Source organism: Eptatretus burgeri, chromosome 12 (assembly GCF_056783735.1).
Source record: "Eptatretus burgeri isolate ZD-2024b chromosome 12, Ebu_testis_v1, whole genome shotgun sequence".
Lineage (NCBI taxonomy): Eukaryota > Metazoa > Chordata > Myxini > Myxiniformes > Myxinidae > Eptatretus > Eptatretus burgeri.
This window is the reverse complement of record NC_140972.1, coordinates 84,387,965-84,415,173: the sequence shown is the minus strand read 5'-3', so window position 1 is coordinate 84,415,173 and position 27,209 is coordinate 84,387,965. Positions and strand designations below refer to the sequence as shown.

Genomic DNA, 27,209 nt, shown 5'->3' with positions numbered 1-27,209 from the left:
GAATCAACACCTGGGTGGTTGACACTTTCCCACATCGCCATATCTGATATAAATGATGTCATTCAAAATGGCCGCCATATCGACCCATTATGACGAAGTAATTCATTGAATCGCAACTACTTGACAGATTTGCTGATTTTGGTGTCGATTTTAAATGTTTTAAGAGTGAAGGATTCTGAATCGAACAACTAAATTACAATCTAACCACGTCGTTTTCATTGCAAAAAATGACGTGATGCCAAAATAATTATGTAGTCGGCCTCGAATCACACATTTGCAAAAATGTATTGGCAAGAATCTTCTCATCCATCAGGTCAGGTCAGGTATGGGAGCATGTGCCAGAACAGCACGTCGCTGCGTCCACTTTCCGCCGGTACTCCAGGGGCCTCCGTCTGGCCATCCCCCAGGCAGATGCCAGGCCCATCCCCATCTCCTTGAGATGATGTTCAACCTGTTGCAACCATGAGGCACGTGGTCGACCCACTGGCCTCCTCCACTCATGAGACTCCCTCGCTGAGAGAATCTGGTGAGCAGGATCAGAGTCAGGAAAACGAGCCACATGTCCATACAGCCGCAACTGACGCTCACGGACTATGCAGGTAACAAATCTCATCCGAGTCTCTCTCAGCAACCGCTCGTTGGACACAAAATCCGACCAGCGATAGCCAAGGATTCTCCGAAGAGACCTGGTACCAAAGGAATTAAGTCTCCGTCTCAGATCCTTGGTCAGAGTCCAAGTCTCGCACCCATAGAGCAAGAATCATCCATCATATCACCCCTATTCAAGTCTGAGTACCACTTCAACGTGTACCAACAATTTGTTGCAGGATTGCAGCATTCTTTAGCATCACATCCACAAGCAGGGATGCATATTTGCTGTGATTTTGTACATTTGCAGGAAGTAATTTTGCATTTATTGCAGCCGCAAGATAAAAACTCGACACAGACCGTGGGCACATCAGGTAGAGTCATTCTGACAACTTCCAGTCTATCTTCTGTTTCTCTCTATCCCCCCATTGACGATGGCAATCGAACATTCTCTCAATTGCTACAATTATCAGCCCTCTACCACACCTTGGCCTGGTAATTAGCCCTTGCATAATGTAACTGGAGAGCATCCTTCATTGGTGGATGGTTTTCCATCTCCTTTTTCCCCTTCCTGAACATGTCAAGCCTGATTTTGTCAATACCAGCATTGTAGTCAGGAGCCTAGCTAGTACAGGCTGCAGACAAACTTCAATTTCTTCTGTTGAACCATCATGACCAACTCCATGCAGGAGATGTGGATGTTTGATGAACACTTCAGAATTTTTTTGCCAAATGCCATGAAAGAAGAAGATGCCTGACCGAATCAGTCCATGGAATTCTAAAAGGTTCTCCTTAACCAGATGTGATAATTTTTCAGAGATCTTATACACTGGGTATCAATGTCTATCACAAGTGGTTCCACTGACCGTCCAAGCAGGAGTTCCTTGAAAGAAGTGAAGTCGAAGAAGCAAGACATCAGTATCTCTGCAAAGTATCATATTGCAGTTATACCCTATGTTTATATAGCTTCGAGTCCATGGAGAATGAGGCATGGTCCGCTTCTTCATGATCGCAGGCCAAACTGGTTGCGGATGAAGCTTCCTCTGTCAAAGCAAATCCTCCCCCTACTACCAATTCACAGCCATTGGTCACTTCTTGACATCGCCTCATCAAATCATTGGAGAGGAATGCAGCAAAGATCTGCTTTATTCTCGCACAGAGATATGGACTGTGCCGTGACTGATAACCTCGCAGATAGGAATCTTTGCCTTCCTACCTTGTCTTGCTCTTATTTGGGTTTTGATAGAGTGTGAGCCAATAAATCTGTCAAATATAAAATCTTTTCTGGTACCACCACGAGTGAATTAGGCAAATATTGGGCGAGCGAAGGCATGATCTGCATAATCGCCAAATGATTTACAGCCAGCAGGTTTCCCCAAGCTTTGAATTGGGGCATGCCCATTCTCAAGTACACTGGCACCAGTCACAGGGGATTGGTGTCTCCTCTCTCTCTCTGTATATCTGCACAGGGAATGCCAAACAGGTAAGATTTCGCATTGAACTTCATCATCCCATCGGTGTTTGCTGGAGAGAGGGTTAATCAAAATAAAGACCAATTGCTGCACTGTAGTCCCAAAAAGAAAGCCAGGCATAACCACACGCATACACACACACACACACACACACACACACACACACACACACACACACACACACACACACACACACACACACACACACACACACACACACACACACACACACACACACACACATCTACACACATACATACAAACACACATGCATAAACACAAACAGATATATTATCTACTGGTAAGTACTTACAAAAGCTATTATATTTGAAGTGATAACCTTAACTTACAAGCAATTGATTGATTTCTCAACTGCCCGGATCATCAGCTGGGCACCGTTTTTCATCGAGGTTTCGATCCTTTCAGCCCAGAACCTCTCCAAACGGCGGATCCATAACCCCATTCGCAGGTCCACATTTGCAGATGAAGGCTTCCAGCTCATGCTTGAGGATGTTTGACATGTCAACCACTCGTCCATTCTGCTGGACATTGACCAGCCTCTGTAAGAGGCGTCTGTCAGCTTTTATGACATTCTTGTCATTTACGCTGGTGTTTACAACACACTTATAAGGTCCTACAAATGATTTTGAATTCTGTTTTATTGGTTCAAAGGGGCTGGTCTCCTACAATGACTGTGTACTTGTGGCCGAGGCAATTTGTGATCTCTTGAATTATTCAGGACTGTTGTCCCCATGCTGTTATCATCAGCTGGTGCAAGAGGTTTTGGACGTTTTCCAGAAGTACCGATTGCAGTGTCCTGTTCCATGGAGTTTCTGCAGCAACTTTTGGTCAGGGGTTCTGTCTCGATCAATGTTATGTGATTTTTATATTTTTTTAATCTCATTTTATTTTTTAATTTGGTGGTGGAGCAGGCCCCTGTTGCCAAAGAGCACGTTGAGTGGCATGAAATGTATTCTTTCCATCTAATGTCTCTTCAAGGACATCAATGATGTCAAATGATGCCAAGACAAGACAATGAAGGTTAATAGGGAACTATTTCACTGGCAATATAATATGAAGCCAGCCTGTTCATACTGTCGTAGTATATCACTGCCGATTGTCATGTCAATTCGACAAACTGTATCTATCCTGATGGTGTGTCCAGCAGCTTGGAAGAGGTTCACCAAATTCTCTGAGCGAGTAGTCTGATGCAGGGCTAAACAAGACCAATGTGCTTTGGTTTCAGTTTTCTGCTCTTAGATGCTACAAATATATCTTTGGCAATGCTGCAGAGCTTTGTTTGGAAGTCATCAGTCGTTTCTTGCTCATCCCATGCCTCTAGTATGGCACCCCTTCTGAATAGAACACTCATGAACAGATGGAGGCTTTTTGGTATTTTCTCTGCAACATGGTCATTGTCGATCCCATGCCACCCTGCATCATGCCCCCATGGATCTTGTAAATCTGGACGCAATTGCAGAGCAGTATGCACAATCTCTTGCAGCGGTGTGTCTTGTAAAGTGAAATTGGGACACGTTTCATCTGATGTAATGGATAATGGATGAGGTATTAGAGTCTGCCAGAGCGATCCTTTCCAGTGTACATGTCATGGCCTTGTTGTTCAGGTCATTTGGGTACAGCAGCAATGGCTTTCTTGGGTGCAGTGGACAAACAGTGCTGCAACTGGGGCTAATGATTTTCTACACATCATCATAAAAGCTCTGCCTTCTCGATAAATACTTTGGATGCATAGCTTGCCCATAACTGTGCTACACATGTCCCTGGGATAGTCCTTTTACAATACCAGAACCCATCTCATTCAAGGAAATGTCACCAATGTTTTCAGTATTGGTTCCTTTGAGTTTTTCGATGCCTCGCTGAAACATAACCCAACACTCAAAGTGATATTTACCTTCTGCTGCGCAGGTCTCCAGTAACTCCTGCCAATCGGACCTGCACACTGACATCATTTACTGCAAGATCGAGTACTTTCTGGGACATGCTGAACGTAGACACATTTCGCATACCATCTCTTTTTTTCAGGGTTCTGGCAGAACAAACATAGTTCATGCCTGGTGTTGGCTTAATGGTTATGGTGATGGGCTTGGGATCCTAGGATCCCAAGTTCAAATCTCACTTGGCCGTTGAATTGATATCAGTTGGGGTTGACTCTGCCTGCCATCCTTCTGAGGTCGGCAAAATGAGTGCCAGCTTGCTGGTATCCTGTGTCAGAGTGGCGACCCGTCCAGGATTGTGTCCAATAGCAAGGACACTGCTTTGGCAGCACCAATGCTCTGCATAGAGTATGGTCCCAATAGATGGATGGATGGATACACAGTTCCCAGTTCATCACTGACATGGAAGATGATCTTCATTGTCTCGCTGCTGCTTGGTCCTGTTCAATGGTGGGATCTCCAGCTTGTGATGAATCCGTATTTAATTTCTGACACAATCTTTCAAGTTTAGTTTCCATGCTAAAATCACCATAACATGATATATGCCAGACAAATGCACCCTCGGACCAGTCATCGTCAGTCAGTTCTGCTAGTTTCTGCAAAAAAATCTGTTGATTATATTTCTTCTGATCGTATGCGTTCATCTACAACTTTTCAAACTCGTTCCTTTCCCTGTTCTGTACCCTTCCGTAGTATAGTTTCCCATCTGTGGGACCTTTTCTCAAAGAACAAACATACATTTTCATATTGGGAAAGATGCTTTCTGTTTGTTTCAATGCAGCAACAGGTTCCATGGCTGCCTGTCAGTCAGGTGTGCATGTAGACTTTCTGTAAAAGAGATAATAAATCGTCCTGGAATTTGAATCCACCTGTATCTTATGCAGAAAATATGGAAATGCATTGAATTTATAAACACCATGTTGGGAGACAACAGATGAAGGAATAAATGAACACTGATGACATCGGTTAACTGGCTAAATGCGGCATTACCTGGTCCGCCATATTGCTGAAGTTATTCTTCGTAAAATAATGTGATGTATATCATATAGTACCACAATTTTTGACTGCAGACCTTCCAGTGTGTAGCCATTGTCATCATAGACCAAGAAAACCTACATAACGACACAATAATCAAGCGAAACAACATTGTTTAAGGGTAAAATTAACACTCATTCCTTTCAAATGGGTCATTTTGGGCCGCCATTTTGTTTTCTCAGTTTTTTTGGACATTAATGAAACAGAAAACCAAATACTGCATTGGAACGATCAGAAGGAACCTGAAGAAGTAAAGAGCAAAGATGGGAGTCATCAGGAGGAATCTGGATTGGATTCGGGCTTCAGCCGTTACTCCACTCCCCTCAAACCCATCCAGGCACAGCTCAGTGAGCCTTACCGAAAACTTTCTGCAAGAATACACTTCTCCTTCGAGAGGCAGCTAATGAAAGGGAGAAATGAAAAGTAAAAGAGATGAAAGGAAAGAAAAAGCAAGAATTATAATCGATGAAGAAAAATGTGAAAAAGTAGAAAGAAGTGTGAAAGGAACAAAGAACAAAGATGTCAGGAAGAATCTGGACAGATAAAACGGCAATGGTGGAAATGTCAACTACCTTGGCGACATTCCCTGGAACATATAGAAGGGGGCTAGCTTGTTTGTTTGCTTGTAATAGAGATGCCATGTATTGGAACGATAGCTTATGTTGTCTGGCTGAATTCTCCACCCAAAGCCAATCCATTTCCTCCATCCTCGTGATTAATTTTGTTTACAATTATTATTGTTTACAACAGCACTGTGGTTGAAAAGGAATCTAATCTTAATTTGGCAGTCTCATATTTGTGATTATGCTTGTTTCATTGTGTTCTTGTTCCCAGATGCTGCGCGAGCACATGGCGATACAGTTGCAACGTTGGGTGCGTGGATGGCTGGCACGCCGATGGCACGCGCGTGCACATGCAGCCATAGTACTGCTGCAGTGTTGCGTGCGCCGCATGCTGGCTCGCCGTGAGCTGAAGTGTCTGAAGATTGAAGCACGTTCTGTGGAGCGCTACAAGAAACTCAACCAGGGAATGGAGAACAAGATAATCCAGCTTCAGCACAAGCTTGATGAGCAGGTGAACAACAGGTGCACCCTAATTTAAAACTTTTAAAATTCCATGATGAGGTGTGGGATGCATTATTGAGTACATTTTTTTTTCCTGTCCTCATTAATTTTGGTGCTTTCAACTTTACAGTGTTAACATTGCAATGTTAGTGAAATTGTGTAATGTTCGCAGAGCAAAGAAGGTCGCTTGTTGGGTTTGCGTCTCACCACGGTGGAGGCGAGCCGTGCAGTTGAGGTCGAGCGTCTTGCTGCAGAGGTGGAGTTGCTAAAGAAGAGCCGAGATGAGGTGCACCATGCCTCAAATCGAATTTTAAGTTTGGAGGAAGAGCTTGCCGCACTGCGTGCACAGCTACATGATGCACAGGCTCAGAACCTCTCCCTGCAGAAGCAGTCTGATGCAGATCGCACTGAGACACAACAGGTAATGGCTGGTGCTGCCCGATGGTCGCCAATCATATTGAATGCGATGAACATTCTTTTATTCACTTATTTTTCTCCCATTTCCATTTTGCGCAACACCGCAAGTGGTGTTTGAAAAAGAAGGATTTTTTTTGTTGTTCAATCATGTCTTTACTTCATACATCTTTTCATGAAATGCTTTATTTCTGCATTGCGAATGCATTTTGTTTATTTTTGTTCTCCGAAGAACATCCAGTACGTGCATTATTAACTCTGTTGTGCTGGCAGATTATTGGTGAGCTGAAGGAGCAGAACCAGTTGTTAAAGAGTGAGAAGGATGAATTGAATCTACAGATCCAGCAGCAGAGCAGGGAGTTGAAAGGTGAGGCTTAAGAGGCTGCAAGTCAAGGCTTGCGTGGCAGCCAAGGATCGGATAGCACATGCTTTTAGTTCCAGTCTAAACTTTGGACATTAGACTGCTCATTTGATAATTTTGTATTCTCTGCCATATTCTTTCTTCCTCTCTACCTTTTGTGTCCTTTACAAATTTGTTTTTCTTCTTCATATAAATTTCCATCAGTGTGCACGTGTGGTCCCTCCATTACCTTTCTTCTTCCTTCCCCTCCTTCACAGCTTTCCTCTTCGTTAAACTTGGTATGTGGTGAGATGCATGTTGTACAGATTGGTTGTGTTTACCCATGTCTGCGTGCATATAGACAAACTAAGCGAGAAGGCCGTTGAATCAGACCAGCTGCAGAATGATCTGGATGAGGAGCGTTCACGTTATCAGGCGTTGATCATGCAGTTCTCATCCCTCGAGGAGAAATATGATGTGCTGTGCGAGGAGGTGGAAGGCAATGTATGTTGTGCTCTGTGAACATGTGATTCCTATGTTGTTCACAATCATCATAACAACCAAAAATATTGTATCCTGAGCAACATAATCTTTATTTATTTTCTTATTTTTTTTAACCTGTAAGGATGCTCCTGGCCTTGGAGATTACGACAAGGTTTATTTTTCTTTCTTTCTCTCTGGGCCTCTGTATAACGCTTCAGATAAGCCCTGAGCCCTCAAGCAAAGAAGGTAGTGCTTTGGCGGAGGAGACTTATGCATCCCTGTTGTCTTCTGATTCAACAGACTCAGAAAGCTTGCTAAAACAACTCCAGGTATGTCTTGCGACAGTCGTTCCATTTTGTACCTCACAGCCCTTGTTGCAGTCATTCTTATTCCTCTTCCTCATTCTGTATTTGTCCACGTATCTTTCTGTGCAGGCACTTGGTGAGGATAAGGGCTCACTTGACACAACATTGTCACTGAAGCTGTGGAAACGAGTACGGGAGCTTGAGCAGGAGAAGAAGAGCCTGCAGGAGGAACTGGATAGCCACGATGAGGCAGAAGCAGAAAGTGCCATGAAGGTTAGACAGTCCAACAAGTTGGCTCCCAGAAGTGCAATGGCATAGTTTGGTGTTTTTTTGTTTTTTTTTTACTAATGCCTTGTTTTCTTATCTCATTGATTTTTTTTTTTTTTTTTTTTTTTTTTTTAACAAAGCTCCTGATATATCATGTAAAATATTATATATTTATATGAACAACATGTATTGAAATGTTCCTTTTGGCATGGACATTAAGGAATTTTCACCCTTTTCTTCTAAGTGTATGGAGCATCCTTATTTGTTTCTACTTCATTTAGGCCACTGCTACAGAGGGGTGTAATTTGAATATTATATCTGTACAGTAAACCCTCAAATATCACTGGGATTAGGTTCCTGGAAATTTCCGCGAGAGTTAAAATCGCGATTGTGGCAACCAAGGGCCAATGGGAAAACGGGGGATCGGCTCTTGGGCTTTGAGGAAATATCGAGCAAGGTGGATGGCAGCCATAAATAGACACATCACAAATGAAATAAATATGTAAAAAACAAAATCGTGTTGACATTGAAATATGTAAATGCAATAAATATGGTGTAAAATATACAAAAACAAAACTTTACCCTTTTAAATTTATTCCAAAACAGTGAAGTGGGTGAGGATAAAAACATTATGTATTCGCATTGTACTCTGCCATAAATAGAAAACACAAGACTTAGCTCTGGATCATGCTATTGGGGGGGGGTGGAGCTGGGGAAGTTGGAGCAGGGAGGGGGTGAAGTGTGAGTGGGATTTAGTGATCGGAGGAGTAGCATTACCTTTACGACTAAGTCGTCAGCAGCATTGCCACATAAGAGAATGGTAAGACGACCCTTAACCACCTTACCATGAACCCTGATCATTCGTGCTTGGAGAGGAACGTACGAGTTGGCATCCTTTTCCAGAATAATGCCGTCTCGTCAGCGTTAAAGACCTGCTCAGGCATAAATCCCTCCACCTCGATTAGTTCCATGAGCTGCAGTAACCCTCGGAAAATATGGGTTTGAGAATGAGGGTTCGAGTCCGGGTGTCGGAAAACAAAGGTTCGAGAACGAGGGTTCCAGTCCGGGTGTCGGAAAGTGATGTTTTGGGAATGAGGTTCGAATACGGAGTTGGAAAAAGAAAGTTGGGGAATAAGGTTTGAAGGAAAATTAAGGTTTGGGAATGAGGTTTGAAGGATAATGAATATTTGGGAATGAGGAAGAGAACAACGGGGAAGGTTCTACCTACAATTGTTGACCCTGTAATGGCGACCCTTACAGATGCCACATTTTCACCTCGAGCCAACCGTTCTAACTCGATCTTTTCGCCTAACATCATAACCTTTGTCTGCCTTTTGATACAACTAACTTTATCCTTCGCTTTACGTTTGGGCTCGTTAAAAATGGTGCACGAGAAGCAACACAAGGCTCGTAACGGGAGATAAATGTACATGTACTGCAAACGATGACTCATCTCGGGCTCAAAAACCACAAATGGTCGAAATTAAATCGTAACACAATAGGTTGCCCGCGATTTGTCAAAACCCGTGATATTTGAGGGTTCACTACATGACATCTACGTTGCAACTTGAAGCTTTATTTCCTTTAAATTGACAATTCCAGAAACGTACATACAGAAGAGTGGATGAAACTGATTTGTTTGGATAACATTAGATTTTGTTTGGATAACCACCTAAAAATTGTGGTTTACATAGTTCTCTCTCTGCTTACTCTGCTCGTAAAATGTAGTGTGTTTGTTTTTATTTTCATGCATTTTGTGCTAGACTGAAGAGAAGGTGAAGTGTGTGAAATGCCAAGCCAGAGTTTGGAAATTGAAGGATAGAAAGATTAGGGAGATTTCAGCGGAAGTTGAACAAGAAAAAAAAGAGAGCAAGTGAATGCAACTGAGGAAGATGGCTTTTGGAGACAAATGTGGGATGGAGGGAAGAAGGTCGCTCAGGAGGCATGTTGGATGACTACAGGAAATGTAAAAACAGAAAGGGAAACTTGGTGGTGGAATGTTAATGTTCAGGAAGCAACAGCTTAGAAGAAGAATGCATATAAGAAGTGGAGGAAGAGTAAAGAACATATGGATGGAGAAGAATGTAAGCATTTAAAGAACTAAGTTAAGAAAGAAGGAGCTAAAGAAAAAAAAATCGAGAATATGAAGACTGGAGGAAGAGTTTGAACACCACAGAGAGAAGAAACAAGATATTCAGGATAGGTCGATGGATGATGGATATACAGGATGTTGTAGGAATGTATTGTTTGAAGATAAAGGATGGAAAGGTTGTAGTTAGAAAAGAGGAAGTTGAAAAAGAATGGTAAGACTACTTCCAAAAGTTGAAGAATGAGGAGAATGCATGGGATAAAGAGGTGGAGAAGAGGAACGTGGAAGGAGCAGAGGAGGTACTATCTGAGGAAGTGAGGTCAACAATTAATAAATGAAAGGTAAAGCAGCAGGACCAATTGCTGTATTGGTTGATATGATGGAGGCAGCAGGAGAGTTGGGAGTAAAGTGGGTAACTTCATTGTGTTGAATGACGTGGAGGACATACACTGGATGATTTGTTGGACAGTATAGTTGTACCTTCAAGATAAAAGGTGACCCACGACTTTCTTCATCGTACGGAAGAGTGAAGTTGTTGTCTGTGCAAGTTGCACAAAGCAATTTGAAGTGAAAGTAGGTTTACATCAGGGATCAGTGTTGAGCTGCTTGCTTTTCGTACTAGTTCTTTAACTGACGAAAGAAGTGATGGTAGGACTCCAGTGGGAATTATATGCAGATGACCTAGTCTTGACAGCAAAAAGCGAATTAGAAGCTAAGGAGGAGATGTTACATATTTGGAAAGAAGCAATGGTATGTAAGGGATTGGTGGTGATTATAGATAAGCTGAAACTGATGGTTAGTTGTGAAGAAGGAGAAAGGAAGGAAAGTGGGAAATGGCCCATGTGACTTGTGGTGAAGGAGTAGGATCAAATTATATTCAGTGCGTGTCTTGCAAAAGGTGTTGTCATCGGAAATGCAGTTGAGTTAAGGGAAGTTTGGGTATGGTGGCTGGTATTTTTTCAGTTATACAAAGTGTGCGGGTGGAAATTAAGATGCGGAGAACATGGGGGTCGTGGATGTGGATTCAAAGTTAAACTGGAATAGGTAAAGTTTTTATTTTATTTTTTTTTTTTTGTTGTTTTGTTTTGTTGTTAACTTGAGAGATGTTTTCGATGCTGGTGGTGGAGTGGAGTTCACTGTGAGAACAAGGATAAGGGAAGCATGGAATAAGTGGAAGGAGTTAAGAGGCATTTTAACACCAAAATATCCAAAGGAAGTAAAAAGTAGAGTATATTCAACCTGTATTAGACAAGTTTTGATGTACGGTCGTAAGACATGGGGAATGAGGGTAGCATATGAGAGAAGAATAGAGATGACAGAGATAAGGATGATGAGATGGATCTGTGGAATAACAATTTGAAAGACAATCAGAGTAGTGTGGACATAAGAAAGAGGCTCAAAGCTCATCATATTTAAGAAGAGTTGAGAAAGAGAAGACTAAGGCGGTTTGGGTCTGCCAAGTCACTGGTGCAGTATATTTGAGAGGAAAACACAAAGAGGTAGACCACAAAAATTCTGAATGATGCGGTCAGTCGAGAATTACAGTTGTTGGGGTTAATAGAGGAGGATGCTATTGACAGGGCGAACTGGAGAGGAGCCATCAACTTCCCTTGATATGGTAAAATGGTCGTTGATGTTGGTGGTGGTGTTGCAGTTGGCGTAGTCATAGTATATGCAGTTGTATATGCAAATTAAATCTGTGCCAATATAATGAATTATTAATTTACTTGATATGTATCCACGTATGCTATTGCTTCTTTTATTCTCACCTGCAGGTTGAAAGAGATGGCATGCGAAATGCAGATGATGCAGAAGAAGAAAGGATGCACAAACCTGTGGAAATGTACAAGATACTCAAGGTCGATGGGCTTATGTACTTTTTCTACTGGCCGTAAGGATAAATAGGCCCCTTTTTAAATCTGCACTACATTAGAATCCTCCATTCATGTTTTTTTTATTATTTTTTAGAAAGTTACAGGAAAAATATAAAACCATAGTCATTCAAAATAACCTATAAAAAGCTAAGAGAATGAGCAGATTTAAGATGGGAAGAGTTTGTGATCTGGGTCTTGAACTGCTGAATGTTTACATCGTCGGGAAGGCAGTCGCAGGTAGTTCATTTTGCGGTGCCAAGAGAGAAAGAAAAATGCAAGTTCATTCATTTTGCATGTCTGAAGGTACATACGAAAAAGGTGGTGAACTGATGTAATCGGGCTGACAGTTTTGCTCCAATAGTCAAGAGTCATTGCAAAGCACCCATTCCCCCAGCTGATCATTGTAATAAATTTCTGGTTAGCTAGAGCTCGGTTAAACTGACTTCTTAGTTACCTTTTGAATGTTAAAAAATCAAACAATTTTTGAAGTGTGCAAACCAAGAAATAGATACTTAATACATTTCACTATTTATCAAAATGGTGGCTTTTATGTAGACCATTGCCGTATAAATGTATTTTGTGGCCACAGCTTCAAATGATTGAGAAGGAGAACGAGCGGCTGAAGATCGACCTAAATGATCTACGTGAGGGTATACTCAAGGGGCCGGAAAGTGCAGCCGAACGCCTTCAGCAGTCTCTCTTACGCCGTATGACGGATGCCAACCATGAACTGGAGGTCATCCGTGAGGAGAATCTAATGATGCAGGCACAGCTCAACAATGAACAGCAGTCTGCCAAGGTAAGAAATGCTATTTTAAGGGAATGCAAGAGCTTTGATGTGAACCTTTTTTTGTCCACAAAGCCCAATCTTAGGTGGAAATACTTGTTCACACCATGAGGGTATTGAAATGCCCAATATTAGATTGGCATGTGGATGGATAATGTGTCCTTGCTGTCATCTGTCATCACTCCAGGGAACTCTGGCAGGAAGTTCTGAGGCCAGAAAAGTTCGAGACAAGGGGTAAGTCCCACTCAAGTATCAGAACTCTTTCAGTGCATTGTCATCTTTGGTGATATAATGATGTCCATGATAACTCTTCCATCTATGTGGAAACATGGATTTTATTAATCAATTGGTTTTATCTTTTATCATTGGATTCATTTAACACGTGCGTTTTCTTTTAAAGTGTTATGGTGTTTGTCAGATGTGTGCAAAATGGATGCAGAAATTTATCTCCTCATCCTTCCTTGTACGTTTTTATCCAAGTTCACCGAATGTGGATTTTTGATAGTTTTTCGACAAGGAGTGCAAATTTCATGCCGAGATTGTTACCCATATGCGCAAAGTGGGAGAAAGCAATTACTTCAGTCTGTCTGTTTGTCAGTCTATGTTCGAGGGACTACTTGATTTCAATTGAACACTGTAAAACATAAATCACTTCCAAAAACCTGCATTTTAGCAGTACATTGTTTCTGAAGTTGGAAAACATTGTAGGCTGTCTCGTTTCGCCATGCGTGCATGTGCACAGCGGGTAAAGCAATTGCTTCAGTCTCTCTGTCCGTCTGTCCAAAGAAAATTGAAAATCATTCCAGACAGGAAACTTTATGCTTTTCAGAACTTGATAAAGGACACAAACAACAGGCAGGAAAAACTAATTTTAACATGTTAAATAAGATAGTATAAAAGACGGCGTATCCCAAATGCATAAATGGCGGCAAACTTCCTATTCGATTTTATTGGTGTTTTCCTTTCTACAGCCTCTAAAACTTTTCTTTCATTTCGATAATTGAATTGTATATTTTGACCATTGCAGAACATGAATTGGCTTGTTGGCACTTCCAGTTTAGCAGTACTTTGGCTCTGAAGTTGGCAAAATTGTACGCCGTCTCGACCGATCAAATTTTCCGCTCGCAGTTATGCACTGCTTCAACGGTTTAGTGCAGAGACTAATGGAGAGCGACTTCCACCAGATCAAATACCGTGCTCTATTGAGAGGATTGAATAGCAAACAGAAACAAGTAGTTGCCTTCCACAGAAGATGGCGTAAGAGTACTGTAATTTCCAGGATGAATGGTCAACCTGTCGAGCGGCATCGAGTTTTCCTCAGTGCACCATCCCCATGTCCTTTTTCTTTCGACTGTGTGGGGTAGTGTTCTGTGAACCCTTTAGTTTTCTTCAGTATTAAAGGTGCAAATAACCTTGTTCATTTCCATGGAAGTAACTGTGACCAGCAGATAACTATCCATTATAGTTGTGGGCAACTGAGAATGAAAAAAAAAGTACTTGAAATCATGTGCTTAATGTTTTTTGTCATTGTTTTTGGTTTGTTTCACTTTCCTTGGTTGCATTCCATTTTAACCTTTTGTTTTATTTGCTTGCTGTGGGTACGTGGCTGCATTTCCCCCCCAACCCTCGCCCCACCCCCAAACACACTACCTCCCTTCGCTTCCCCACCATGTTATACCATTGCAGTGGCCACACAGACTGGCAATTGCTAAACGAGGACGGGGAGCTGGGTATGGCCTATGAAGGCCTAAAACAAGCCAACAGGTTAAAGCACCACCAGCAGTATTTCACCATCACACCTGCTGTTGATTCATTCCTCATCCTCATTCATCTTCCTTTTTAACAGACTCATTCTGTTGCTTTGTTTATACCTTCACTGTTTATTTTATTGGCTATTATTACTCAATACCTTATTGTGTATTGATGCAAATTTGATTGTTTGTATTGTTTGCAGATCCTAACTTCTGCAAGTAGTTTTTTTTTTTAAGGTATCTGAACAGCATAACATTGCTTTGAGCTTTGAGAAATCCAAGGTTCCAAAATGGTATCTGATCAAACCTTGCAAGATATTTTTACCAAATGTATATCTTGATTTGGTCTCATCTCTTTGAGTGGAGCACAGCAGAGGATGTATCATTGTTGCCCTCAGAGGAGTTTGCCAAGTGAAGCATGTACACCAATCCTATTTTCCATGTCCAGGAAAAAGCGTACCCTGGCATTGTCACCTGCAGAAAATCCTGCCTGAGTTGTCTAATGAAAATGGGGACTTTAACAAACATTTTGCACACAATATGTACTGGTATTGTTGTGATGCCATGGTGACATTGCGTTGCAGTGTGTTGGAGTCTCAGCTGAATGTGCAACGCCGGAGCCACGAGATTGAGGTACAGGGTCTTCGCAGTGAGCTTCAGGCCCTGCGGGAGGAGAGCGGACGGCAGCAGCAGCTTCTTTCGCAGAACCTGCAGCTCCCGCCAGAGGCACGTATTGAGGCTAGTCTGCAGCACGAGATCACACGACTCACCAACGAGAACCTGGTGAGGCTTGGATTAATGTTGCTTTCTTCACTGCTATTAATTTTAATGTCTGTAACTCACAGATTTGTGATTCCCAGCAGTGGTGATGTCAAGTTGAGAACTTATGAGTATTTAATCTCTTATTTTTATTCTCTCCTTCCTTCCATTCACTTCCACTCGTACCGTAGCATCACCTATCAAGCATTTCACAAGAAATATTTACATTTTCATGTCATCTGCTCTTTTCCCAGGCTGTGATTATTAGGGTGCGTTTAACAGGAACGATGCATATTGGACGTGCGTGTGTATATCCTCCCCAAACGTGGATGTAGGTTTCTGTCTTTCAGCGTCATCAGTACCACCAACCCTACCCATTCAGTTGGCTTGACAAAGCATCTTCTCCTCTTCTTTCATATGATCTTGAAGACAATTGTAGTTGAATATCTCGTAATGAGAGCCATTGTGTAGTTCTGCAAAGGGTCCACTGAATCTCCTCTGCACACAGTCCTGTACTACATTAGGACTGTCTGTCTGATCTTGATGGCCACAAATACACACTGGGGTGGGCTCTCAGTTTTGCTTCCATTTATACGTATGATTGGCGGTCCTTGCATGTAGAGTTTGCAGTTGGTTAAGACCACGCCATTGGTGTCTCTGTCGGTCCAAGCCTCGAGCTTCCTTTGTGGGATCTTTAATTATCTGGCTATTTTTGACTGATGCCTTTTCTAATTGCTGCCGCCACAACTCCTTATCACTAGTGTTGGCCACTGCAGATCCCCTAATCCAGAAAAGCTTCCGTGACTTCAATCAAAATCTTGGAAGATTCAATGGATTATATTTGGAGGTACACGCAGGACGTTCGTGTTTGCCTGTGAATGTGCGGAGGTGTGATTTTAGTCAGCACAGGGAACCACGGTAGATTGTTTGTATTGATTTCAGTGTGCCAGTTACAATTTTCATTTCAAAGTTTAGGATAGTGTCAAGGTACTTAGTGTGTGCTTACAGCCCAGACAGGTACACAGTACTTTTCAGTGAGTACGCTAGAGCGTGGGTAGAAGTGTGAAGGCTGCGTGTTCCAGCTCCCCAGCTCGTGCTGACAAGCTTACAGATGAGGTTCGCTCTAGTCTTTGTTTTTTGTTTTTTTTTCTTTTTCCTGGTCTGAATCCTGCCTGTTCCATTGGGATGGAAGGCTCAACTAACGATGAGACATTGTATGATGTGCAGAGTAATGATGTTGGTCAGTAGCTTGAAGGGTTATCTGGCAGTTTCCCTGGCTTGGGTATGGCGATAACCTTAGCTTTTCTCCACATCGAAGGAATGGTGCCAGACTGATGGATAGCTGTAGAGAAGAAAGCACACCAAGCTTTACCTTTAGGCCCTAAGTTCTTTAGGAATTCTGGGTACATATCGTCTTGGCCAGTTGATTTGACTACCTCTTCTACTTCATGAAGTGTGTGTGTGGGGATGCCAAGCTGGAGGGTAGTAGGTAGTATGGCCATGACAGCAGAAAGTTCCTTTCACACCTTGGTCCTATGTTGCTTGGACATGATACATTTGGAATTCTGGAGTAGCTTTGATGCCACAGCATTTGCAGTGACTTGCACTGGATGATGTTGGACTGAGTTGGCAGCACCAAGGTGGTTGAGAAGATTCCAAGCTTTCCTGCTGGAAAGTGTGAAATCTGTACTCTCTACAGTTTCAATCAATCTTTGATGGTGTGCTGTCAAGAGAGGAGAGAAGTTGTGCAACTGTGTCTGGTTTCCAGTGGTTTCACTCCTTCAAAAGGGCTTCGGTTTCTGGAAGCCAGCAAGGGGTGAACGTTTTTATGTAGCCATGAGGGATGTTGATCGTGGCAGCAGATGTGAGGACTTGACAAAGGACTTTACAATTCTCAGGTCTAGGATCGATGGAAGTAATCTTCTCATCTACTTCTGTGGCAAAACCTTGCCAATTGGCTTTACGAAAGCTCCATCGAGGGGAAGGCTTTGATGAGATAAGTGGTACTTTAATCCCAACACGGATGATGGCAGGGTGGTGTTGGCTGTGAGGGAAATGGGGGAGTGTCTTATGTGACCCCCATTAAGGGCTGTGATGACTCGTCCATTGATACAGAGCAGAGATCAGGGTTGTAATGCCTATTTCATCTGCATGAGTGGAAGGCGCCAAGTTATTTTGGCATCATACAGGAGGAAACTGCCATTCGCCGAAGTCCAATCAGACAACTGTTCACCAGCAATGTTGGCACTGTATCTCCAGGAGTTGTGGTGGCAATTGAAATATCCAAGGTGAACTTCAGGATGCTGTGACACTGGGGGGGGGGGGGGGGACAGGGAGTGGCCAAACACTAACAGTTGCAGGTGGTTTGGTTGCTTAACAATCAGCAACATCGACAATCTTTAAACTTGCTAAGAAGATATCGGAAGTGTTGGACAGAGATATTGCAGTCCAATCAGATAGTGTGTGACAGGTGTACATAGCAACACCATATTTACCATGATGAAGCTCAATCAGACAGTGCTACAGCAATGGCAGTGACTTGTGGTGGGTGATGTTGGAGTGGGCTGGCAGCACACTCTGGTGTGCTGCCAGTTGCAGCAGCAACTTTAAAACGGCAGATTCGAGAAGGAGGTGGTGGATCAGTGATGTGTGTTTTCTGGAGTGTAATGACATCAATGTCATGCTCTTGGGCTAGTCTGGAGAGTAAATCACATTCAGATCGTGACGGGCTTTCTATGTTGAGCTGCAAGATCCGCAAACTCCCTCCAACTCTCCAGACAGAATGACCCTGAGAAGGGCCATTGGGGTTGGATCGAGAGATCAGCATACTAGAAAAGTTATATAAATGGTCTGCTTGATAGATTTTGATCAAGTAGAATATCTATATAACTATTGAGCATCTTCTCTGAAGTATTATTATAATAATAATAATAATAATAATAACCATTTGGCTATCATGGAGAGACAAAGTTGTGCCCAATCATCACCATTCTTGTGGAAATTTGAATAAGTACTTGCGCCTGCCATACGGACACCATGCCTGAATCACCAGAAAACCATGACTTGCAGTTCATGACCTGCGATTTGGTGATGCACACACAAGTCTGTGTCCAAATTTGCACATCTATTTATTGAGTACCTTTGTAAATTAACCCCTTTGGATTCTTTCATCTCCTGGGTTGGGCTGATAAACCGTGTGTGTGTGTGTGTGTGTGTGTGTGTGTGTGTGTGTGTGTGTGTGTGTGTGTGTGTGTGTGTGTGTGTGTGTGTGTGTGTGTGTGTGTGTGTGTGTGTGTGTGTGTGTGTGTGTGTGTCGCGTAACACAGCTTCTGTTAACTTGGGCCGTCTGTGCTGCTCGTATACTGCGAACAGGTGAAAAGTATAAAGCGAGACTGTATTCAATTGAATTAATCTGAAGCCTGGTATTGGCTTAGCGGTTCGGGTGGCTGCCTCTGGATCTTGGGGTCCTCAGTTTAAACCCCTGTTGGCTGTTGAAGTAACACCAGGTGGGGTTGACTTAGCCTGTCATCCTTCTGAGGTTGGCGAGGAGTACCAGTGTACTGGCAATGGGGGCAATGCATCAGCGGCACAGCTGCAATCCTAGCCAATGATGCAACTCGCAGCCTTGTGCTGCATATGAAAGAGGAGGAAGAATTAATCTGCACTGCATTCTTGACTTGTGGTTCCCAAGTTTATTCCCAAGTCAACTAAATTTGGACGGTGGAGTGCACGTGGGGTGAAAGATGGGAACATGTCTTTTACCTTTATAAAGGTTTATTTGTTCTGTACATAAAAGAAAAGTGATAAAGGGAAATAGTTGGACGGAATGTGGGGAATGGAACAAACAAAGTGACACGACAAACGTATATAGAGAGGGGAGATTCGCAAACTTATATACAGTGAAGAAGGAATAAATAATCATAACTCGCTGTTATGTAGTGCCTCACACTTACTGATAAAGGGGAAGTAGGTGAGGACTAGCAGGCACAAAGCTGGTGGCGGCTTCAGACCGCTGGCACCCAGGTGATGTGTGCTTTGGGGAACGGAAAGGTGGCAGTAACAATGCGGTGGAGGTGAGGGATTGTAAGGCGGTGTTCACGTCTCCATTGAGTCATCCTCCCTGTTCCAAGGGTGATGCAGAGAGACAGAGAGTAATGTTATTCTCACAAATGTCTCCTTCCAACTCCTGCACACTGGCGCGGACACAGCCCTTGTGGACTCTGAGACGTCCTTCGCCTATGGCGGGTCCCGTGATTGGCTGTCAGCTGCTTATGGCAGGTACCATCTTCCTGGCCGTTCTGCCGTGTATCCCCAATAAAAACATAGGTATCCCATTCCTCTCCAGGGCTCTACCACTGACTTCGCCACCATGACTTATGCTGGTCCATTAAAGTGCAAAGCGCTTCCATTGGCACCCTTTTGTTGTTACGAGTCCTCCCCTGGCCCTGCCCACGAACGAGAGGTCTTTTTTACACATATCTTATCCATAGCTATCATGTCTATAAATTGCATACACTGCCTCCTCAGTGTCACCATTAACAATACAAGTTACTCTGACATTTCCCCTGTTTATAACAGTAAATCTATGCTACACGAATGTCACATTCCATGTTACACTGACCACAATCTAACTGTGGACACTCCCCCCCCACCCCTTTTCTGTGTGTGTGTGTGTGTGTGTCTGTGTGTGTGTGTGTGTGTGTGTGTGTGTGTGTGTGTGTGTGTGTGTGTGTGTGTGTGTGTGTGTGTGTGTGTGTGTACATATATATTTATTTTTCTTTTATTATTATTAGTTTTTTGTCGGACCTCGCTATTTTCGAGAGATACGTTCCTGGAAAACGCTGTGAATAACAAATCCGTGAATGGTGACGCATTGTTTCAATGGAAAAAGGGGGTATCGGTTCACGGCGATTTGTGATTCATGACGGAAAATCAAAAAGCCTGCAAAAAACTGCGAATACGCCCGCAAAAACAAACCCACAAATATAAATTCTTTCTTCATGCCTAACATTTCGACAAGCTTGTTCTCTTCCTCATGGGCGTTAAGAGTTGTTTGGTGGTGAACGCGCTAAGTTCCGTTGGGGACGGTTCTGCGCCGTGTATTTGTCCAAGTCCTGGCCAATCACTGTGATCCCTGCGTTTAACTTATTTTGCGGCTTTTGTCAACGTTTTGATTTTGTAATTTGATTCCGCAAATTGCATGTTAACATACTAGTCCAAGAGCATTAGGTCAAAATAGGCCCTAACCTGGACATTTTTGGTAACAAGCTGATTTTTTCAGGATAGGTCCAGGAATATGTCTAGAATAACATACTAAAAGTCCTCATAAATCCTCCTTGAGCGTTTTCCGCAATCCAAGATGGCGTCCAAAATGGCCGCCTCTTCTGTTTTTCTCATAACTTTGCAAGCAGGGTTCCCCAAAACACACTTTAAATGTCTACATATATGTTTTGAAGTATAAGGAACTCGATAGAATACATTTTAAGAGATGTTGAAGCACGCAAGTACCAATAAAACTGTTTGAGCTCTTCCAAAAATCCAAAATGGCCGTCATTAACAATTTTATCTCAAAATTGTTTAAATATTTATCATTAATTAATTAACTGTGATATTTCATCCTGAAAATATTCAACAAACATTTCAATTATAAATGTGGTTGCTGTGCATACAGTATTCAAATCAATTTGAATGTTAAAGTCTAGAAGTGTGCCCTTAATCGCTTATGACATTACGAGGGAAACATTGTACCATCAGTTTGATGCTAAACAGACAGGGCGACATAAATTTGCCATATGGTCCATTTTCGTCACCTAAAGCTCGGAAATTGAAAACTTGGTGCTAACCTTTTTTTACCAACAAGATGCAGTTGATGTCTACCATGAGGTGAGTTCTATTTGAAACATTCCGTTATCATTAAGGAAGTAAAACTATTATTTTTGGTACCCAGACTAAATGCATGATCAAAATTTGTGTCTTCATGCATGTACTACACAGTACTGTGTAATATCACTTGACAGGGAATTTCTGTGGAGTAGTCTATTGTTACACCTAAAACATTGTATTGAATCATTTTATTTGTTTCATGCAGATGAAAAGAATTATAGTATGATAGAAATCAGAGTGTATGACACTCCTTCCTATTGGTACATGTATGCTGTATTTGTATAAAAGGTTCCTTTTTTGTGTGTGTCATGTCATTCCTATATTGTGATATGCTAGTATACATTCATTATTAATAATAGCAGACATTTTAAAGTGCCTTTTCCATTGGATACAAAGTGCTATGAGATGTCATCCCTGGTTGTCATAGGAGATAAAATATATTACCAGGCTGCGACAGTACAAGTGCAGTGCACATCTAGGGATAACAAAATAAGTTAGTCTTCAAGTCACATATTACATGGCAGTGAATTTCTGTGGAGTAGCCACTATCATCATCATTTTCCTCTCGGGTTTCCTTGCGAGATTTTCTCTGCCCAATACAATTCCTACCAGACATTCTGGCACCCCACAATGAGTTGATTCATCCGTAATTTAACTTCACAGGTATCAATATGTAAACATGCTATAGAGTACTGTGATTGTGATGTGTTATAGAAATTGCAGAATCATGTGATGGCAATCATGTGATGGCATTGGCACTTGTGTGCTTCTACATCTCTTATAATGTATTCTATTGAGTTCCTTGTACTTCAAAACATATATTTAGACATCTAAAGTGCGTTTTGGGGAAACCTACTTGCAAAGTTAAGAGAAAAACATGAAATGGCGGCCATTTTGGACGCCATCTTGGATTGCGGAAAACGCTCAAGGAGGATTCATGAGGACTTTTAGTATGTTATTTCACACACATTCCTGGACCTTTCCTGAAAAAATCAGCTTGTTACCAAAAATGTCCAGGTTAAACCCTAATGCTCTTGGACTATACATAGTCATTTAAACAATGTATGTCTGCAAATTTACTACTGATGATCACAACTCCTTTTTTTTTTTTTTTTTTTTTTTTTTGGTATGTTTTGCACAAATAAAGGAAACTTTGCACAAATGGAACGGCTATCGGCAAAAAAAAATAAAAAAAATTGAAAAAAAATAATGGGTAGACGGCTCTTGTTTTTGGGTTATTCGGTTTATAAATCAAGAGGAGACTTGCATTGAGAAAATAAAAGGAGCACAACTCAGCAGCAAATGCAACGCTGAGATTCAGTGCATTTGTGTGTAGTTATAAATCAGTCCGAGGATAGACCTGCTTCACTGCTTTGTATTTGTAATTATCAACTGATTCCCATGAACCATTTCCATTTCTAACTCATACTTACACTTTTTTTTGTTCCAGTACTTTGAGGAACTGTATGCAGATGATCCAATGCAGTATCAGGCGTACAGAATTTCCATTTTCAGGCGCATTCTTGTAGGTATCAAGCTGGCCTGTATTTACACTGCTCCATTTGAGAGCTTACTAGCATGCTTGCTGGTATCTAATCTTGCTCTTCAGCAAATTTCTGCCTTTTTATCAGCTGGTAGCTTCAGGTCGTGATGCATGTTCTGCTTTTGCTTGATTATTATTATTATTATTATTATTATTATTATTATTATTATTGTTATTTTACTTAACCTGGAACTTCTGAAAATCAGTGATCTTTGTTTCTGTCTCAAGTCTGTATTTAGCGTAACGTCCACCTCAGCATCCCTGTCTTGACTGAATACAGGCATCCATGGCTCATTGCCACAGCATCTTTGTTCTGCATTAATGTTTCACAGGCCTGACTAACATCCTTTGCCAGAGGGAGAGTGTGTATCCTCTACCTTTTTGCTTGGCTTCCAGTTCTTCTCTGCACCATATTTGCACATACCCACAGGACTCATGCTGCCCTTGGTCTCATCCGGACCTGTCCCTGTACATTGTCTGTGTCCTACGCAGGAGCTTATGCAGCAGCTGGAGAAACAGGACAAGACAATCCGCAAGTTGAAGAAACAGCTCAAGTTCTTTGCGAAGAAAGTTGGTGACATGGAAGGTAACTCCATCTCGGTTTAATGTATGAACTGAAGGATGGCACAGTTGTTGGTGCAACCTTTTTCGGGAGTTGTATCTTAAACTTTGTTACACAATGAAGTGGAGATAATCACGGAATCTTTACCTGTCCCTCTAACAAATGCGTATTTGACCGTGATACAATTGCTGATTTGGCCTGCTTTTGTTGCCTCATTACCGAGATGCAGCTATGCTGCTGATGTGCAGTACCTCAGCAGAGGAGTGCAGAATTTGTCCAGGGTACTAGAACACGATGGCCTACTTTTTCTGAAAAGCATTGTGGAATTTTTAACATCCACCAGTAAATGCTAGCAGAAGGGATATCCCTTCACAACCATGACTTTATAGATGGTCAAGCTGAAACTAGATAGATCAAAGGCAAGTACACTACCCCTGAGTTTTATCATCATTCCTTTCATTTGATATGCTCTCGCCGGTTCGTCACTACATCCCCTGTGTTGATCCTTAGTCTCCAAAGCTTCCAAACCTGAGCCTCCATCTCTGCGTGTTGGATTCCTCGCAAGTTAGCAATCTCCTTGATCCCCTCCTTCCATCTTGTCTTCGCCTTCTTTGTCTCCTACCTGCCGGCATCCATCTCTCCACCTTTCTGGCCATCTGATCTACCCCCACCCTCCAGACATGCCCATCCCACGTCAGATACTGCTTTTCGGTCAGTTCACTTGACTTCCTCTGTCCAGTTTTTATCCTCACTTCCTCGTTTGTTACTCTGCATCCAGCGAATTTCAAGTATTCTTCTCAGCATCGACAATAAAAAAACCCATTAAGTCTCCTTTCCTGCTCCTTTGTCCACGTCCAACTCTCCCACAAGTAAAGCACCACAGTGATTACTGCTCCATTGTTCACCTTCATCTTGGTATGTCGGCTCACTCACACCCCTTTTCCTCCAGAGAGAGATCTCTGTTTAGACTACTGAACCCCTCCTGCCAATGACAACCTTCTCTTCACTTCCTCGTCACGACCACCCTTATATGTGAGCTTGCTTCCCTCGTAATCTACTTTCTCAATCACTTCATCCCTTATCTTCAATTATCGATTTCTCCTTTAATTCTGCCTTGTCACCATCATCCATTTTGGCTAAGGAATAGTCACCTTCAAACCAAATTTCTCACTTTGGTCACCAATCCTTCTAAGGAGTGTTGCAAGTCATGTTACCGTCACAGCCAGCAAAGCCGCATCATCTGCGCACTTCAAGTCCAATAGTTTCTGATCTTCAATCTTAACACCTTCCCCTACTTGACTTTCTCTACCAACTACATGAAACACACAAACGAACTAGAAGGGCACTCGGTAGAGCGCATTACTCTGCCAGACTGAACATTTTATGTTTTGTAGCCCACTGATGGGCCAGATCTGGATCCGGACCGGAACCAGAATCTAATTGGCTTGTTTTTGTCATTAAACCAACTCATCCACTAAGCTTTGTCATCCGTCCACAACTTTTTGAAATATCGTGCTATATATCAAATTTGCCCCCACCTCTCAGTGGTGAAGAATCACTTGGGGAAATAATGTTTAAAAAAAAAAAACTCTCGGATCCGGATCTTTGCCAAATCAAATGAAATTTGTACTTGTCACATGCCCATCCTGTCCACCAAGTTTCGTCTGAATCTGTCCATAACCTTTTGAGATATCCTGCTCACAGACAGACAGACACAGACAAACAAATAGAGGTGTTAACATAGCCTCTGTCCAACTTCGGTGGCAGCGGTAATAAGATTTTGAACAAGCTGGGAGACAGGACATATGCATCCCTGCTTCACTCCAGTATTTACATTAAACCATTCTAAACTTTCTCCCACAATTCACGATGGGCTTCAGTATCCCCGTATAAACTTATGATCAGCCTGATCGCTATCTGTGGAATACTGTATTTCTCCAGCACCTTCCAGAGCCAAAGCCCTTCCCTCCATACAGAGTCGTACGTCTGTTTAAAATCTACAAAGCACACATGGAGATCCTTAGCCATTTTGTCGTTCTTCTTGATTTATCATCACCACAATTATAATTCTGTATTAAACCAACAAAAAAAAGAATTGTCAGTGCAAGCCAAAGATATGAAATGAAGATGTAAACCTGTTCTATTTTTATGAACGCAAATAAATAATTTTTACTGTATCACCGAGCACGCCGTCCTGTGGATGCTCGTTTCCTCATGTGCATTTGTAGGTTGTGGAAGTTAAAGATCCCACAATCTCTTCTGAGAGAGTAAACCATTGTACGTCATGCCGTTTGTAAAAAAAAAATAATAATAATAATAAAATCAATTCTCTGTTCGAGGTGAGTTTTGTAATTAGCACAACCTCCTCGTAGTAGGTAGGCGTGCTGGGGTTGGATCTTGCACAGGTATGATGTGCCAAATGGCCTAAAAATTACTTGTAGTCGTGTACTCTTAACACGTTTTGTCATCCTGTGCAATCTTTTTATAAACTGTGTGCATTCCGTACGGCTTGCATCACTCCCTTCTCCATTTCAAGTTATTGAGCAATGACAATTCAATCTGCATTCTGTCTTCCTCTCGCGACCTCGATGGCCATTCCCAGGGCCGTGATGTGAGGCACCATTGTGTGTTTGTTTCCGTGAACTCGTAGTGGGTGTGGCAGACAGCCAATCAGAAGAAACTTCTCAGCAGCCTGCCATTCAGAGGAAGGAGAAGGAATTCCAGGGAATGTTGGATTACAAAAAGGAGGATGAAAGCAAACTTATGAAGAACCTCATCTTGGGTAGGTGTTCATGCATGGCTTAATATTTTCTTTGTTGTCCTCCCTAACACTGCCCATGACTTTAGTTTTCCAGAGGCTTTGATGTTACATTTCATTAAATCTGTGTTTTTACAACATTGTAATTACATTTGAATGTGGGTAATTTTGGTTCAGATGTAACAGTAAGTTATCTCGCAAGCAATCACAACTATGCCCAAACTAAGCTCGAGGAAGAAAGAAAAAAGGCTATCCCACTGGGATTGTGTTCGGATTTCATAAGGAAGAAAGGCAGAAAGTGACTTTCCAAGAAAAATGAAGATCGGATTCTTAAGTTTGGTTTCATTGGGAGCAGACATTTTCATTTGGGCTGGTTCAAAAGGCAAGTGATGTTGGGAGAATTGTCCGTACCATTGGAGGATAATGTTGAGGAGGTGCATGCGAGAAAGATGGAAAGGTACAATGAGTGGGAGGCTGAGTTTGGGGACAAAAGATGGCGTATGAGGTGGATGTTATTTGAGGTGGGGTGTCAAAGATATATGGGTAAATCCTTTTGCGACTTCCTGTTTTAAGTCGGGATGTGTGGTGGTGAGGTGGGAGGTGCATGAGGAAGTTTCACAAGTTGAGGTAAGAGGATGAGAGTGGATTTGAAGTCAATGGAAGCAGGCCAAGTGGTGGAGCAGGAAGCTCAGTAAAGTATGCTGATTAGTTGGTTTCGTCGTGAGGATGAGTGTGTCTGTGTGGTTATTTGATGTTCCGTGGATGTGAATATTTGGGTTGGGAGGGTTTATTGAGCGTTGTATACAATGATATTTTAGACAATATTAGGAGACCTTTGTGGACTTGTACATGAATTACATAGCTATTGGTAGACAAGGGACAAATCCACACAGGACATTGGATTTGAACCTGGAATCCGAGTTCCATGAGCTATTTCATCAGATGAGAACACCAAACAAAGCCCACTGAGGTGGTGGGAATTTGGGCAGATTCATACATCTCCTCCAGACATCCATTGTCAAACAAAGACATTTATATTATGTAAACAGCTCAAATATGATGAAAAAATGACAAAGCTATTGGTTCTAAAACAGCTTTGTGTACCTTTTTGTATGGTGTTTGCTGATGCACTTTTGCAGACCAGTAACATGGATTCCAGCCATCATTGGATATGTTTGAGTTTACCAAATCATGAAACCTCATCTCCAATGTAATACATGTAATGTCTTCTGATCTTTAATAACCTTTCTTCATGTATATGAAGCACAGTTTAGTGGATA

At 42.1% G+C, this 27,209-nt stretch overlaps 1 protein-coding gene across 8 annotated transcripts in view; it reads left to right on the top strand.

Annotated features, from left to right (window-relative positions):
- MYO5A (myosin VA) overlaps positions 1–27,209 on the top strand; it is a 184,695-nt gene that overhangs the window by 143,021 nt on the left and 14,465 nt on the right. For 4 of the 8 annotated variants that reach the window (XM_085848708.1, XM_085848707.1, XM_085848712.1 and 1 more), the window contains 14 exons: positions 5,885–6,124; positions 6,287–6,535; positions 6,802–6,895; positions 7,230–7,372; positions 7,570–7,680; positions 7,786–7,929; positions 11,788–11,871; positions 12,476–12,685; positions 12,861–12,907; positions 14,360–14,437; positions 15,009–15,207; positions 22,517–22,591; positions 23,102–23,195; positions 25,822–25,953. In XM_085848708.1, coding sequence (XP_085704834.1) covers positions 5,885–6,124; positions 6,287–6,535; positions 6,802–6,895; positions 7,230–7,372; positions 7,570–7,680; positions 7,786–7,929; positions 11,788–11,871; positions 12,476–12,685; positions 12,861–12,907; positions 14,360–14,437; positions 15,009–15,207; positions 22,517–22,591; positions 23,102–23,195; positions 25,822–25,953 — 1,900 coding nt within the window. The remainder of the gene's footprint in view (positions 1–5,884; positions 6,125–6,286; positions 6,536–6,801; positions 6,896–7,229; positions 7,373–7,569; positions 7,681–7,785; positions 7,930–11,787; positions 11,872–12,475; positions 12,686–12,860; positions 12,908–14,359; positions 14,438–15,008; positions 15,208–22,516; positions 22,592–23,101; positions 23,196–25,821; positions 25,954–27,209) is intronic. The other 4 variants (XM_085848714.1, XM_085848709.1, XM_085848710.1 and 1 more) reach the window with 3 other exon arrangements.